General features: G+C 39.6%; 1 protein-coding gene across 10 annotated transcripts in view; it reads left to right on the forward strand.

The window, feature by feature from the left end:
- RAPGEF4 (Rap guanine nucleotide exchange factor 4) overlaps positions 1-17,646 on the forward strand; it is a 284,560-nt gene that overhangs the window by 68,072 nt on the left and 198,842 nt on the right. The window contains exon 1 of one of the 10 annotated variants that reach the window (XM_041721902.1): positions 4,801-4,888. The exons of 6 other annotated variants lie outside the window; for them this stretch is intronic. Coding sequence is in view for 2 of the 4 variants with exons in the window: in XM_041721896.1 (XP_041577830.1) it covers positions 5,088-5,137 (50 nt within the window). In the remaining 2 variants the exon portion in view is untranslated. Of the gene's footprint in view, positions 1-4,800; positions 4,889-4,931; positions 5,138-6,638; positions 6,657-17,646 lie in introns of those variants that run through there. 3 more of the 10 variants (XM_041721896.1, XM_041721897.1, XM_041721903.1) reach the window with 3 other exon arrangements.

The following is a 17,646-nucleotide window of genomic DNA, read 5'->3' on the forward strand; positions in this document are numbered from 1 at the left end:
GCGCCGCCTGTCAGCTCAGGGCCTGATCCTGGAGACCCGGGATCGAGTCCCACTTCGGGCTCCCTGTGTGGAGACTGCCCTCTGCCTGTGTCTCCAACTCTCTCTCTATCTCTGTGTCTCTCATGAATAAATAAATAAAATATTTTTATTTTATTTTATTTTTTTAAATAAAATCTTTAAAAAAATATATCCTAATATCTAATACCCAGTCCACAGTTCAAATTTCCCCATAAATACCAATAAATAAATAAATATTTATTCAATAAATCTTTTATTTTTGTTTTACTTCAAACCGGTTCAAATAAAGAACACATACTACATTTAGTTGTTACATCTCTGTCTGTCTCTCTCTCTCTCCCTTTCCCTTCCTCTCTCCCTCCTTTCCTCTCTTCTGTCTCTCTTTTTCTCCGTGGCATTGACTTGTTAAAAAGGCCAAGTCAGTTTCTCCCAAATTCAAGATTCGTTTTGATTGTTTCTCCATGGTATCCCTACCCCAGGGTTTCCTATAAATGGAACTTAGTGCTAAAAGCTTGATGAGATCAAACCAAACACTTTTGGCAAGAAAACGTCAAAGGTGATGCGGAGTACATTGGGAGGCTTGTCATGTCTGGATGCTTTACTACGGGTGATGCATTAGTTTATTTTGATCCGGTAGTTAGATTGCGTTTCAGGACGTTTTAGGGCTGTTTTCCACAGATACTTCCCTTAAAGAGAAATTACTAAATGGGGGTACTGATATTCAGGGTGGTCTTTGGTATCCCAAATTTGTCATGTGATTCTGCAGCTCAGTGGGTCCAACCCTTCATCTGTAACCTCAGAGCAGGTTTCTGATCTCCTCTGCCAGTGACTTAAGTGAGCTGAGAAGAATGGATGGAGTTTTTGTCTGCTTTCTTATTTTATAGGTGGGGGACTGGAACCACACAGTGAGTAGGAGATTAGTCAGATACTTATTTTGTTTGCTTGTTAGTGTAACTAAGTAGAGAATGCAAACTACATGTTCAGTCAACACTTTAACAGTTGGCCAAAATGAAAATGCAAGAAACTCCATTATCTAGCAATCTGTGTTAGTCAGAACTTGATTAATGGGAGCAATTGTGCATATACACTGCATGATAATGCTAAGAAGTCGTAAGATTCTAAATTACCTTCTAAATTAAAAAGATTGACTTAGGTTTATTCTCCCATTCGTTTTTCAACAAATATTCAGTGGGTGTCTCCTGTGTGTCACGTATGGACGTAGCAGCAAAACAAGATTGGCTGAGCTCCTGCTGTCCAGCAAGGGCTTCTGTTCTACTCGGAGAATACAGAGAAGAAACTACCAAGTCATAATATTATTTCAGAGTGTATATCATTATCATGAAATAGATTTTATTTCTATTTGAATGAGTGGTCCATTGATGACATCTATAGGACTGATCTGCTATGAAGTATCTGATGTTCAGAATACCTATTCCTTGATTACATCAGATAATAGAGTTTATAACTCGGCTGTTTATTACGCTAGTAAATAATACTCATTAGCAAAATTAAAATTCAAGCTCACACTGGCAGCTGAAATCTAAGTTAGACCAGCCAAATATTAAAAGGAAAGGATTATGTAGGGAAGGATTCAGGTAGGAGCCTCCCTGAACAGTCAGGTAACAGAAAGAAAGCAACAAAAAGGTAAGCTGGATAATGCCTCTCTTGTTGGCAAGATAAGGAGCTCAGTGTTGGGCTATAGGTTAGGAATAGTAAAAATTAGATACCCTGAGTCTAGGGTCTCAATTTGCATGTTCATCTCATTTGACTGCTTACTTTTGAAGAATGTCACGGTAGGTCCATTTTATGTCAAGCACCCTCTTGCTTAGCTTTGTCTCCTTATTTATGCCCTGTTGTCACTAAAGGTGGCCAAAAGATAAAACACGAGGACCAGCAACCAGCATTCTGAGTTACTTCTACTAACTCTTAAGAATTACGATCTGTAGCCACTACCAGGTAGCACAGTCTAAAAGTAGCTCTTTGATAGGCTGAGCAAATAGTCTATTTTAAATCTTACACTTGGGACTTTAATGGCAACACAAAACTAGGGAATCCTGCTTCCTTTCCTGACGGAAGGGAAATTTCATCGGCTCGCTGCAGGAAGAGAACACACTCAGGGAACTACATGTGAGATTTTAAAAACCCTATTCAATTTCATCCCAGATACCTCTTGCTTTATATTGTCTATTATGTTGTAAGTTAAATTGATAGCACCCTGTGTATTTTAAAACGTTATTCCCATCAATGTAATCAGAAGCATTATTCAATAGCCTCTACAAATACAGCAAATAAAGTATTCCCCAAGATGTAAATAAGGAAGCAGCTTGATGTTTTTCTTTGTATCCTTTGTCTTTCCTAATGAAAACTGCTTTCTTTCCTCCTCTTCTTCCATGTTTCAGTTGCTAATTTATGGTCAGATTTGAGAGCATTGTGTTGCTTCACCTAAAAACAAAGCCATGTTTTCTCAAGTGAGTTATGATAAATTTATTCAGAGTTGGTCAATAATGCATCCCTCTTCTCACACCTCTGTGGTCTTAGAACTTAATAAAATATATGAATCAGAGTATAAAACATCTCATTTTTCAGTAAATATGGGGGATGAAGAGAGAAAGGAAGAGGAGAGGAGACATGAGATAGTTCTGTTTCTGAATTTTATTCAGAAGAAAATTAATTGAAAAGTTTTGGAATGCCATGTTTAGGGTTTTTTTTTTAATTCTTTTTTTAAAAAGATTTTATTTATTCGATAGGGGGGCAGGGAGATAGAAGGAGAGAAAACAAGCAGGGGGAAACACAAAGCAGGGGGAGAAGCGGACTCCCCCGCCTGAACAGGGAGCTGGATGCAGGGCTTGATCCCAGTATCTGGGATCATGACCTGAGCCAAAGGCAGATGCTTAACCAACTGAGCCACCCAGGTGCGCCTACATGTTTAGTTCTTGAGACAACCATAATTTAAACTCTTGGGCACTAGTGGCATTGCATACCCTCAGTGAGAAAGTTAAATGGCAGAGTAGTTAAGGGTAGGCTTGTGAGTTTTATGTCAGTTATTAATATTTGATCCAAGACTGTGAGCATTTATGACTGCTAGTGGCTCTTGGACTAAATAAAGAACTGATTTACTGTCCAATTTCATGAATTTTTTTTCACAGCACATATAAGGTTTCCAGTGGTTATAAATGACCACAACAAAGTTCTTTTTGTTTGTTTTTCTTGTTTTCTTGTTGACTTTCTAACATCATGCTGTATGAAGATATTTTCAGCTTTACAGCATATTTTCAGCTTTACAGCATGTTTTGACATCTTTACATAGAATATTCCAAATACATGAAATTGAATGATGATGTAAGTCTAGTGTATCCACAGAAGTGGATTCAAGAAGCACTCTCAATCAAATTCATAAAAGACACTACTGAGAGAGAGGTCCTTGAACTAGTGGTCTACCACCTGTTTAGCTGTGCTCCAGTTGCATGGACATCATTTGGCCAGAAGCTTTCCTTCATTGTGAGCCATGTTTGAGCATGTTCAAAATAATAATAATACGTATTTATGAATAAATCATTTGAAACTTAAAGACAGCAATAAAACTACAGAGTCTAAAAATAAAAGCAATATTTTAAATTTATAGTCTGACCCATGCTGTAATAAAAGTGATTTCTTAGCTGTAATTGTTGCCCAGAAACTCTTTGGCATATATTGTGATTTTATTCTAACCAGGGGATCCCATGTCAGAGAACCATTGTCAGACATAATGATTGATACAGGAGACTTTATTCCCCAAATGTATCTGTGGCCTCAGTAAATATTGTTAAGTGACCAAAAATCTATTTCATGCTTTATGAGATATAAAATTGAATGGTAAAATGAGGAAATAAGTGAATGCTGCTGTCTTAGCAAAAGAATGCAATTTGTAAGCAGGAATATTTCTAAGAGAATGAATACTTTGAAGAAATATTTTTACGTCTGTCTCTATTCCCTGATTTCCGGAGAGTTTTATTTCTTGATGCTACCAGATATGTTGGCAGTTGTGGGACTGAAAAGCTTTTTAGTTATTTCCATTCACTGCCTCTTCTTGGACTATGCAGGGAGAAAAAGTCCTTTTCCATTAATAATCTTTCAAGTCACTATGAGAATAGGAAGTATTGAAATAACAGCAGCTTAGTCTTTGCTGATGCGCTTTAAAAACCTTATTAGAATAATATACTTCTCAGAGGCATCTGCTCCTGCTTGAATAGACTTGATGTTCCTGTCTGTCTTGGGCTGTCAGAAAAATTAACACCGAATGCTTAAAACAGAAGAACATCAGAACATAAAAATCTCAGCAGTCCCTTGGCTGGTTTTATTACTTTATTTAGTGTGCACACAATCTCAGGTTGTTTCACTTTTACTTCAATGATAGGCTTCCAAGGTGGGCTGGTATTTCAAGTAACAAGTTTAGTGGCCATGGCCCATGAGGCAGGACTGTGTGACCCATCCTCAGACCCACACCCTCATCGCAGGACTAGCTAAAACCCAAAAGCCAAGGGACCTACTTTCTCCCAAGTCAGAAGTCTGTGCTTACTTTTGGCCACTTTGGAGCTTGTACTGTAGGGTTACTTCCCAGGCCAGAAATTTGCATCAAAGGGCTAAGAAAAATACATCCAAAAATAAACATGAAAGTCAAGATATCATGCCAGGAACTCCAGCCACACACATCCTGTTGGCTGGTTCTCTTGACTTTCCTCACAGTTGTGATTCTTTTAAACCAAACGGAAGCCTGCTCTGATGACTTGGACCTTATGTCTGCGCCAGGGTCTCACTCCTCTGTCTTCGAGCTTTTCCATGGAGTGGCGAAATGATTCAAACCCAGAAAGGAAGGGAGTGAAGTTATTAGGAGGTAACTAAAATTAAATACATGTATATGTATATAGGAAGTCTTTTCCTATTGCCTTTGGTTGCCTGAGCTTTTCTGGAGAACTACCAGCATTGGTTTTCTCTGTGGACTGAGATCCTTTTAACATTAATAGATACAAATAAGGAATTATCGGCCATGAAGGTGTATTTTGCTATCCAAATAAAGGACAGATATTCCCTGGATGTCTGGGAACTTTGAGAGACAGAAAAAGAAGGACATATGCCCTATAAGGTCAGAATGGATCTTTTTTTATTCTTTAGTGGGGAAATGTTATATGTCACAGTTTGTATTTTGGTTTGAGGAATTATACTGTGAAACATCCCTGGCTTTTCTAATTATGTTCCACCAGACCTAAATATGTACAATAAGACTGACATAATTTGATTTCATCTTTATTTGTGATGTGTGTGTGTGTGGAGGGGGGAGTGGTGACTCGTCTTTTTCTGATTGTGAAGGATATGTTTGTTTAACCTGATGATCTTAAATATGTTTCTAGGTAAACATAGATAGTTGTTCATAACTAGCCAGTTATATTTATCACATTAATATTAAATATAGGTATTTATCTGGTGACATATTTGAATGGCATATATTAAAAATGAATTTTGGGCAAGGAAACAGATTGAGAGTGATGGTATTTCATCCTCTGGCCGCTCAGTGGGTATCTTGCCTGCAGCTCTCAGACTACGAATTCCTTAGTGTTTATGGGAACTCTGTTACATTATTGATGACTTGAAGTCATACCCTCTCTGTAAGCTATGATTTCAGTATTTCTCAGAAGATGATCAGGGGGTCTGAATAGATCAAGGATTGGCTGGCAGGTGCCAAGAATGCCCAGATGCTGCGGGTGGGCCTGCTGGCAGGTTGCTGTAAGCAGTAGTCATTGCTTCTTGACTGGTGCTCTTCTGGGTGTTGTTTCAGGAGTGTGCACTGGATACTAGGATCTTGTAGAAGTTGTTTCTGTTGTAGCAGAGATTTTGAAGTGCCGCCCACGCCATGCATTTGCCAGCTCACTTTTGACCCCTCACTGCCCCCACCCCTTGTACTTTGATCTTGCAGTGGCCCTTATTACTCTCCCAGCAATCCTACCACTCTGCATGCCTGCTGAGGAGCTTCTCAACTCCGTGTTAATGGATGCCCCTTTGAAAATTTCACCTTTAAGAAACTGTCACAGTCAACAAACATATACTTGGTTCCCACCAAGCAGAAGTGCCAGATGTATCACATCGTCCTTCTGGTTTACAATCTAGCGGAGAAGACAGACAAGCATAAACAAAAATCACCCTGATGTAAGACAAATTGGATAAGGTATCTCAGAAAGATACGGTGTGCTGGAGGACATTATAGGGGAGAGCAGAGAGAGAGTAGTTTCCATCCAGGGTATCATTTCGAGCAAAGACAAAGGAATCTGGTTCTGAATTCTTATGCGGCTAACAAGGCTGTCTTTCAACATCCCGAAAGGATTAGGGTCAGTTAACCAAATTATAGCATTTGAAGCAGACTTGTCCTGATGGACTGACCACGCAGAAGGGGCAGGGCGTCTGCACTCCTGCTGTCCCATGGTCTGCTTCCCTGGGCAGCCTGCCCTCTGAGGTGTCATGTGTTGCATTTCCAAATGCCTGGCTTTGTGTTTTGTTTGTTGTTCAGTCATCATCTGGAGAAATCCGCTCTGGGGTTTAATGGGTCCCGCCGGCAAAGGCAGTTCCAGTTGGGAAAACTTTAAGAACTTGAGACTCAGAAGGAACTCGTGGTATGGACTGGGGGATATTGTTAAGCTCTTTATGTGTAGGAAGCCCTGTGGTCATGGGACTTTTCTGTTCTGTTTGGGCCAAATTCCACTCCTGTGCAGTCTCCGGGCTGCTGCGGAGAGGTTAGAGCACAGTCACTGGGGCAGGGTGTCTGACACCGAGGAAGGAGCAGCAGGAAATCCTGTCACAAAGTCAGCCTCTCCGAATTCCTGCAGGCTTGCCCATGGTTGATCTTACTAACCTCAGTGTTTTGAGCTGTCTGGCCCAAACCAATAAATGCAAGACAGACTTTCTAAAGGCTGTTGATGCAGTCAAATGGTCTGCCCTGAAATTCTGATCTATTCCTGGTTTAACCCAACTCTTCTAGGTAACTTTTTGGAAGGCTGTCTAGCTCCTGGGCCCTTATTTGTAAACATAAAGATAGCTTCACTTAGATCCTGCCTTTCCATCAGGTGTGCTCCAAGTTAAATGTTGGTTGATTATTTAACATGCCCTGTGAATTAGAAAATTTAGTCTCCCCCCACCCCCACCTTCCTTTTTGGTTTGCAAATTCAAGAAGGCAAAGCCACAAATTATGTGAATGGAAAGTATAAAGGATAGGCAACAGTTCATACTGTATCAAATTATATCATTTGAAAGGCAAGAACTTTTTGGTATCTTTCATCATTTACAGTTGCAGTTCTTAAAACTAGTTCCACATTAGAATTACCTGGAAAGCTAGTTAGAAATTCCCATGTGTGGGCCCTCCCTAGAACAGTGAGACCAGAGTCTCTAGAAGAGGGGCCCAGGGCATCAGGGGCCTCTTCAAGCTCCCCAGATGGGCCTACTGGGCAGCCAGGGCTAAGAACCTCTGTCTTCCAGCAGTGGGCTTTGGTAAGTGGGCACTGTGCCCCTTTGCATCTGCTTCTGCATTTACCTGCCCAGCATTTTCGTTCTGTGCTAAGGCTCTATGATTGAACAATATGTTTATTCCTTGTTAAAATCTCCTAGTGTGATTTTTCCTTCTCTTAGATAGACATTCTACTTCCAAATTGGGGTTCCTGCCAGATTTAAGTAATAATGGCAATTGGTACTTTAGAAATACAGTGAGTAGGTTTTTTTTTTTTTTTTTTTTTTATGATAGTCACAGAGAGAGAGAGAGAGAGAGAGGCAGAGACACAGGCGGAGGGAGAAGCAGGCTCCATGCACCGGGAGCCTGATGTGGGATTCGATCCCGGGTCTCCAGGATCGCGCCCTGGGCCAAAGGCAGGCGCCAAACCGCTGCGCCACCCAGGGATCCCTGAGTAGGGTTTTTTATTTGAGGGTTTGTGATTAGAGGTTGCCTGTGTGGTCTGGTTATTGAAAGTGTGAGAATCAGGTGCCAGTCCCCCTCACCCCCACACAATTCCACCATCCAATAAGCACACATTCTCTTATCTGTCAGAACAACCTTGTCGTTACACATCACGTAACTCCTGGAAGATTCTACACTGTACCTTTGTAAGAGAATGAGAGTGAAAAAGGCAAGTAATATCATCGCACGATTATGAAGAGAGTTTTGAGCTCATAGGCCTCCTGAGAATGTTGAGATCTGTGACCTGTCCCTGGACTATACTTTGAGAATCACTTCTCTAAGATAAATTCCCAGAAAAACAATAGTAAGTTGAAGGGTATGAAAACATTTATGTCTCTTGATAAGTATGATCACATTTATTTTCAATAGCTTTTATCCTGCCACCAGGAGTATTTGAGCATGCCTATTACATCCAGCCTTGGCCAGCATGACCGTTACATATTTTCCTCCATTATAAGAGGCACTATTATTGTCATTGTATTTCTTTGATTATTGCTGGGATGGTTGAGGTTTTCTTATATATTTCTTTCCTGATTATATTTCCTCTTTCAGGACCAAGTTACTCACCCATACATTGGCATTTATTTATCAGTTTATATGAATGCTTCATTTGATCAAGATATTAACCCTTTGTTGTAATTCCTGCAAATATTTTATCTTGATCTGTTGACTTTTCACTTTTCATGAATTCAAAGTATATAAATTTTAAATCCATTAGATCCGTAACAAAAAGCCTATTTTGTGGTTTAAGATTTTTTTTAGTTTGTTTTATAAAGATATTTTTTGTTTGTAGGTGATTTGAAAAATCACATGTAAGCAATAATGTGTTTTAGTCAATGGTGCTGCCTGTGTGAATTGAAGGAGTTTTAAAAACTTTTTGTGTTGCTTCTCTCCAAAACATTTTCAAATGCTCTCATAAATTCATGTTTTGGCTCCAATTATTTCTTATAACATCTATATTATAATGTATCTCTTATAACCCTATTTTAGCAACTATGAAAAAATTTTCTTAAAATTTCGTTTCTGGGGTAGCCTGGGTGGTTCAGCGGTTTAGCGCAGCCTTCAGCCCAGGGTGCGATCCTGGAGACGTAGGATCGAATCCCACGTCAGGCTCCCTGCATGGAACCTGCTTCTCCCTCTGCCTCTGTCTGTGACTCTCTCTCTGTGTCTCTCATGAATAAATAAATAAACATCTTTTTAAAAAAAATTTCGTTTCTGGATATCTGTACCATAACCTGTGTCCCTTCCACTGCTCTTCTGCTTGGTTTTGGTGAAGATCCCAGTGATTTGATGGTGGAACCCTCCAGCCTTTAGTTCCCACTGTCCCATGTCCCCACCCACAAACACTGCTCTAAGTAACCTTTGAGAGAGACATGAGTGTTACTGGGGTATCTTCTGAAGTTAGTGAATTGAATCCTCTTTTTAAATTTTATTCTGTTTATTTATTTGAGGGGCAGGTACCCCAAATGAGTCCTCTTTTTTGAGCATCTGTAACTGTTTTCTTCACTGTCCAGAATTGTGTCTACCTCTTTAATAGTTCTAGGGAAAGCACAGCTTTTAGCAATAAGTGTTGATGAAAATGGCTTTTTATTTTTAGGTCTTTGCTATTTGTTGTGGGCTTTATTTGTTTGGAGGGCATTTTTGGTCTATGCTTTACTTTGTCTAAAATTCACGGAATTGCCTAGTGCAAATACACTGAAAAAAGAAAAAAAACCTCTCTGTAACAACTTATATCTAATCCCTGTTAAAAGCATAATAGAACTTGGAAAAGGGGAAATATGTAGTAAAATGATCAGAAATGGCATTTAATAAAAGATCTGCCTACTTAGGAAGGCTGGGTGGCTCAGTAGGTTAAGCATCTGATGCTTGATTTTGGCTCAGAGGATGATCTCAGGGTCATGAGATCAAGCCCCGGATTGGGCTTTGCCCCCTCATAAATAAATGAATCTTTAAAGAGAGAAAAGATCCGCCTACTCAGGAACATAAACAATTTTGTGAACAACACTTAAAAAGTATTTACTTATCAAAAAGTTACAAAATTTTTAAATAGCTTTAAACCCAGAGAAGTCTTCTACTTCTCTGAAAATTGCATTGTGGATCACACTACCTCTATTGACATTTTCTTTCCGTAATTACCAAAGATTTTGTCATACATAGCAGATGGCTATACTTAATGAGTTGGTAATTAATACATGAAATTTAATAAAATCATTACATGACTTCCTGATAATAATCATTACAAGCATGTGCATAATAGTCAAAACTAGTATGAGTCCTGACATGGTTAAGAAATTTTTAGAGAAGTTTTAGCAGAGTTGGTATTCCATCTTCCTGAAATTCTTTTTCTTGCTTTCTGCCTGTGGCTTTATACTTTCTTCTCTTTCATTCTAACCCTTTCTCCTGGCTTCATTTAGGCCTGAAATATAGGACTTATCTTTTTGCCCTCCAACTTTTTATTCAAACTTTTAAACATTTCAGAAAAACTGAAAAAGGACTCGTAAGAAACACCAAGTTTACTTGGATATTTTAGATTCATTTTTTTCCCTTCCTGCTTCTCCCTGTCCTACCCCAGCCTCCTTTTATCATCAGTTGTGTGTTTATCTCTTCCTCTTCAATTCCATCCCACCATCACTTTTACCTCCCTTGTCTCTCCTCATATCTAGCCAGTGCTAAGGGAGGCAGCTTGGTTTTTAAAGACCAGGGCCTGGAATCAGCCAGATCACAAAGGCATTCTGGCCCAGCTCTGTATCCTTAGGCAAGGACTTTACTGCCTAAACCTCTTTCCTCATTTGTAAAAGGCGGTTAACAATAATCCTGTTGCAGATGGTTGGGAGGAAGAAATGGTATAATGCCATCAATCCCTTAGCCCCAAGGAAGCACCCAGTAAAGGTGTGGAAGGTAGAGATGGATAGATACAGATGGAGGAGTTCATTTTTTTTTTTAAGATTTTATTTATTCATGACAGACTGACACAGAAAGAGGCATAGACATAGGCAGGAGAAGCAGGCTCCCTCTGGGGAGCCTGATGTGGGACCTGATCCCAAGACCTCGGGATCACAACCTGAACCAAAGGCAGATGCTCAACCACTGAGCCACCCAGGTGCCCTGATGGAGTTCAGATCCACACGTGTCTGCCCAGATGCCTAGTACTACTTTCTCTGATACCCAGGGATGTACATCCTTTCCAGCCATATTACCTCTATTAATTCATGCAAATATTTCTCTCAACCTAAATCATATCAGCAAGCACTAGTTGGGCATTCGTGAAAGGCCAAGTGCTGTATTTGGCACTGAGCACACAGATGTGAATAGCATGTGGCCCTCAAGGAGCTCACAGTCTAATGAAGATAAATATATGAAACTAAATTTTAAAATCTGATAATATAAGCTATAGCAGAGGTGTACACAGGGGCTGAGTGGGAGGAGGAGATAGTAACTGCCAGGGAGAGTCATAATGGTTTCCAGAGAAAGTCCCCTTGTGTGTGTTGTCCTTCTACAGCTGACAGAGAAGTGGCAGACAGAAAAATACCACCAGACACAAGCAGAGGATACAAGTGCTACTGCAGGAACACGTCTGTTTTGGTGGGACACAGAGGCATGTTCATAACGACCCTCCCAGTTCCAGGACGAGCTTGTCTCCTCAAGTTCTTCACAGAAAGAAGAGCTGTTGGAGCTGCCTAGCCTTTCCTGAGAACAGCACAGGATTTTAAGCTCCTTCTTTTCCCTCCCCAAAGTCCTCCCCCCACTCTTCTGGACACTAGCTTCATGCCTGCTTGCTCCCTAGAGCAAAAACATGTAGCAAGCCCAAAAGTGTTAAGCCAGAGAGCAGAAGGTCAGATCCTTCATGAAACATCCCCAAGCAGACTCCATCTTTGGGCCTGCTCGCTCCTGCTCCTGCCTGTGCCTTCCCCATCTCTGTTATGTGTTCCCCTTACCTCCTATCACCTCTTTTCTCCACCTATCTCAAGATGCAGCCCAATTGCTGTCTCCCCTAACATCTCTCCATCTCCACACACCACCCCCCTCCCGCCGAATAACACCAGGAATGAATGATGGCAGCCCCTTCACGTAGGTGTTACCTCTTGTAATTGTTGGTTTTGTAAACCAGATCTGTCTGTGAATGAAAGGCCAAGAGGAGGCTGGGTTGCCTCCAGAGGAGATGAGGGTCCAGATGATGAAAGAGATCATGACCATAAGACAGGTTGGGATCAGGTGAGGGGTTGGGAATAGAAGTCTAGCACCTGGGATTGCTAAGGTTCAGGGAAAATGGAGGCCCAGAGCTCTGCTATTCCTCCAAAAGACTGAGAAACCTTGAAGCTGAGAGGTTCTGGGGCTGAGAGAGCGCTGAGCAAGAGGCCAAATGTAGCTTCAAACCTGACCCAGAGGGAACTAAGGACCATTAATACACACACTCTGGGGATCTATTTGGTTACTCCCAGATTTGCAGGTCTTTATGAATTGGGGGTCTTAGTGGAGGATCTGCTGATTCTGGTGCAGCCAGAGTTCCCAGTAGCCATTGGCCTGGATCCTAGGGGTCACAGAAGGCACAGAACACTCTGTGTCACCCTTTTTTATCTCTCTGTTCCTGTGGGACTTGGCAGGTTCTTCTCAATCTGATGGAGAAGGAAGGTGAGCCCCCTACAGCATCCGATTTGTGGTAATCCATGACGTGGTCTGAGACCAGATCTGGTTAAAAATCATTGCGGTCATTTGGATTTTACATTCACATGGTGGATCTCTGCATGTGAATAAAAACTTAACAATGAAAGATGAATTTTATTGAACACCAAATAAGTGCCAGAAGTCACTCTTATCTTTTCATTAGTTCTTTAGTCATAAGTTATTATCAGTTTAGTCTCAAGAATATAGTTTAAGTATCCAGAACTCAGTTTTGGAAACTTTTGAAATAAAGAGCCCCCTTTTTTCCTTTACTTAGGAAGAATTCAAAATTAGACCCAAATGTTAGCATTTTTCCCACTAGTAATAGGATAACTTTTTTGGTCCATTATCAGATAGATTTATGTGTGGTGTCAGAAAAGAGCACTGGTCTACAATAGGTGACCCTAATCCAGATTTCATGGGATATGGGGAGTTCACAGATGAGCTACTGAGAAACCTGCAAACCTCTGATAATTTTTATGTGTGTGCATTTTCTGAAAAGAGGGTCTGTAGCTTTCATCCTAATCTGAAAGGGCTCTGTTACCCTCTCGCCCCCCTACAATGATTAAGGACCACCTTCTACAAAATCAGGATATAGATCAGACCATAGAGTCTGTTCCCCGTTTATGTAGGAGAATACTGAAAATTTACTCTCAAAGAATCTTTACAGAATTTGTGATGTGAGAATGGAGATGATGGATACATTTTCATTGTGGCTTTCAGCCTGAGACATTGGTATCCAGAAACTCTTCTTGTAGTGAAAAGAAATCATTAGGAAAAATGCCAAGTTCCAGCATCAAAACAGAAATGCTTTGCAGTAAGAGGTTCTACCAAAGCCTGTTTTAAAATAAAAATTTCTAATTTATGGATCCATTGCCCCTCTAAATAGAGCACATTTGAGTGTTTTGTGTCCAGCTCCAAAATGATTGAACTTTAATAGTAAGTTTTCATGAAGTGTGGTTTTGTATTTTCAGTTCCATACCTCTCCGCCAACACCACCCACACATAATAATGCCCACAATGCTAATTGGACGCCTTCAGACAATGGTACTTCTAAAAGTTAGCTATAGCATGGCCCATCATGCAGAACAATAATTGTCTTTGTTTTTAATTTAAAGAAATTTATTTTATTGAGACTAGGTAATGCATACACATGGTAACTGAACTCAAAAAGTACAGTAGAATATATATAATGAAAATATATATATATAATGAAAAACATGCTTTTATCTCACTCCTGTGCTCCTTTGCCAGAAGCAACCCACTGTTACTGGCTTCTTCTGTAGAATATTTCATGCCGAATATTCTCTTTGGTTGGTTATTGGGTAAGATTTCCAAAGCTTACATTTTATTCCTTTTTCCTCAACCTCTTGAGAAAGAAAAAAAAGTTTAAAAATTTGTAGAAATATCAAGACATTTTAAATCAGTCTTCACACAAATTGACTCTAACATACCTACCAGGGATTTAGGTTACTTTTTCCTTTTCCTTTACTATTTATTTAAATTCCAAAAACTTGACTCTTCTATCGACATGGTGTGATGTTGTAAATCTGAGAACATTATTGCAAAATGTGACTGTGTTTCATTTTTTTAATACTTTATTTATTCATGAGAGACACAGAGAGAGAGAGAGAGAGAGAGAGAGAGAGAGTGGGAGAGGGAGAAGCAGGCCTCCCTGAAAGGGAGGGATGTGGGACTTGATGTGGGCCTCGATCCCAGGACTCCAGGATCATGCCCTGGGCCAAAGGCATGCGCCCAACCGCTGAGCCATCCAGGCTTCCCTAACCAGGCTTATAGGAGTCTTTGTAGTATATACAAGTTCATTTTAATTTTTAGTTATTACAAACTACTAAGTTTGTTGAAAATTCAGAGTAATATACATGATTAGCAATATTGAAAGTATAAGAGGTAAATAAAGAAATACCCCCTTCAATTTGAATAAAGGTGTTTAATCATTATAGCTATGGGCTATCACATTGATACCATGCTAGTAAATAAAACATGGGAAATTCTTTTGGCATTAATTTTCCAAGAAGTTCTCCCTGTAAATAACCTCTACATATCTTTTACATTTTCTGAGTTGATGTATATGTACCAATCAAGACAAGCATCCCTTGTGGTGTAGATGACCTTGCATCCATGGCCCTTGAGAGAATATATATTTATGTTGACAGTGCAGCTGTCATGAATTGAGTTCATAAAATTGGATTTGTTTTTTTTTTTTTAATCTGACATATTATTCTTGCCTAATTTCATTGTGCTGACCATGGTTTCAGTGCTATAAATCACGGAGAATGTTTGCCCACAAAAGAAAAAGAGCAGCAATAATAATATGAAATATTGCCTTTGTTTAATGAAAATGTTTCTTGGGTACCTGTCTTCTTTCAGCTGTGTTCCCTGGGTCTTATTATTTTTTATAATTTTTTTTAAAAACAAACTGTCAATTTGAGGTAAGGGGTAATGTAAAGCTCATAAAACTTAAATGTCAAATGAAAGAGTGGGTGGGGTATGGTAGAAAGAAACCTATTTTTTAATGCAGAAAAGCAAGACAGGTATATACAAATTCAAGTGCACAAAGTCTACTACAAATTTGTGGAGCCCAGCGCAAAATAAAAATGAACATCCCTTATTCTCCTCAGAGGAAGAAAGTATCACTAGCAGTGCTAAAATACAAAGTCTTTTTCCTTTCTTTTGCATTTTCTATATCAACTCACCATAGATTTATTACTTGCTATTTAATATTCTAAGTAAAGAAAAAATTAAATTATTAGTGCAAATTTTCTGTTTGCCTATGGTGCAATGCCAATTTTAAATGCATATATAAGGACATTTAACTTGTATGTGGACTCATCAAAACGATATAATTTCTGTTTCCTGGCTTGTATATGCATGTGTATTATATTCTTACCGGGACAGTAGAAACCATGCACAAAACTAATTCAACTGTTTTTATTTCGGTTCGTGATGCACATAGTTCTACCCATACTCTCTATCTGTAGCTGACAGATCACTAAGGCAGGATTCAGGAAAAGGAACTCCGGGTTGCCCTAGCTTTCTTTTCCCTTTATGTCATTATTTTCCATGTAAGTGGTTGGGTCACACAGGGAAGTAGCATGAATAAGAAAGGATATGATAGAGTTCCTTTGTCAGTACCATCACACTTTTTCTGTGTTCAAAGCAAATTCTGATTAGAATGGAAAATGGGGCCTTGGAGCTTTCAGTACCTGGACTTGCTCATTGAAAGGTGTAACATGCTTACTGTGTACTTGCATTGAGTTGTGTTGAGTTGTCCCATGCCACACGAATGCACTGGAATTCTGTTCTCACCAGGCATTGTGAACGCTCAGTGTGAAAAGGGTGTCAAGGAAAAGTGGACACGCACATTGCGCTGTCTCTGCTCACATACATGCTCCACTGTTCTATTGCACCTCACTTATAAAACATGAGTTCAAGGTAAAATCACTAAGAATTTCAAGATGGTAATAGAGCATTACACCGAGGGCTCAGAGCCCTTGGGCATGAGGCCCTATGTACCTGCACAGATATGCTTATGAAGGCAGCGCTGAAATGCATTAACTGAAAATAAGTTTCTTACTTTTCCTTTGCCGCTTTGCTCCTTTCCTGAGAGTAATTATTTCTGTAGCTTCTTCAATAACATTTCAGAAGGATGTAGCTATAGATAGGTAGATATGTACATATTTAGAATGGCAGATAAAATATGGCCATAAATTGGCCAAATTTGTTTTTCCAGCCAAGAGGTGGAGTCTGCTTTCCTCTTCTTGAATCCAGACTGGCCCTGAGAATGCTATGGGAATGACTGTGTTTGTGTGTTAGCCTACAGAGGTCCTACAGTTTTAATCTTGCCCAAGGAACTTCCTCTATCATGTGAAGACACCTGAGAAGAAGAACCATGTGGTCCATTCCAGTCGTTTCAGCCATACCAGTTGAGGACCCAGAGAAGTGAGTCCATTCAGTCCCAACCAACTCCCAGTTGGCTGCAGCCTCCTGAGTAAACCCAGGTGATGCCAACAGAAGAATTGCTCAGGAAACCCACAGAATCATGAGAAATAATACACGGCCATGTCTTACACCACTAAGTTTTGGGGTGTTTTGTTATGAGCAATAACTTTATAATGGTATTACATTAAACCTATATACTTCCACAAATGATATTACATCATTCATATTATCTATATCTTCCTTTTTTTCCATTTAGTGGGTCTTAGAGAGCCTTCTGTCTCAGTGCACTCTGATTAGTCACATTATGCTAAGAGTTTTTCATTGGCTGCATTACCACAATTTATTTATATCCCTGTTCATGGACAGTTACATTGGCTTTTGTTCCTGTAAACAATGCTGCAGTGGACATTCTTCTACACGTATCTTGATGTATGTTTATGGAGTAAGTCCTTACCTATGGAATTATATGGACATGTGTGAAATTTACAAGTTGATGAATATTTTCTAACTAGACTTTAAAAAGTTGGCACCAATTCATACTTTACTGTATGTTTTAACAATGTGTAATTTCAAACTTTGAAAATTTTGCCAGGAAAAAAAATTGCTATATTATTATTATTATTTTGTTTACCTAGTCATGAGTGAGGTGAAGTATCTTTAAAAATATTTCCTGGCAGTTGCGGTGTTGGATTTTTTTGTTTGTTTGTTTCACTTATTTATTTTTATTTTTTTATTTTTAAAGATTTTATTTATTTATTCATGAGATACACAGAGAGAGGGAGAGAGAGGCAGAGACACAGGCAGAGGGAGAAGCAGGCTCCATGCAGGGAGCCTGATGTGGGACTGGATCTCGGGTCTCCAGGATCACGCCCTGGGCTGAAGGCAGGCACTAAACCACTGAGCCACACAGGCATCCCCTTATTTGTTTGTTTTATAGTTTGTTTTTTGTCTGTGAATGAATGACCAATTTATATCCTTTGTCTGGTAGTCTACTGTGTTGTATCTACAATTTATTAGATTATAAGAGCTCTCTGTAAATT

This window comes from Vulpes lagopus, chromosome 11, assembly GCF_018345385.1.
Source record: "Vulpes lagopus strain Blue_001 chromosome 11, ASM1834538v1, whole genome shotgun sequence".
NCBI classification, from domain to species: domain Eukaryota; kingdom Metazoa; phylum Chordata; class Mammalia; order Carnivora; family Canidae; genus Vulpes; species Vulpes lagopus.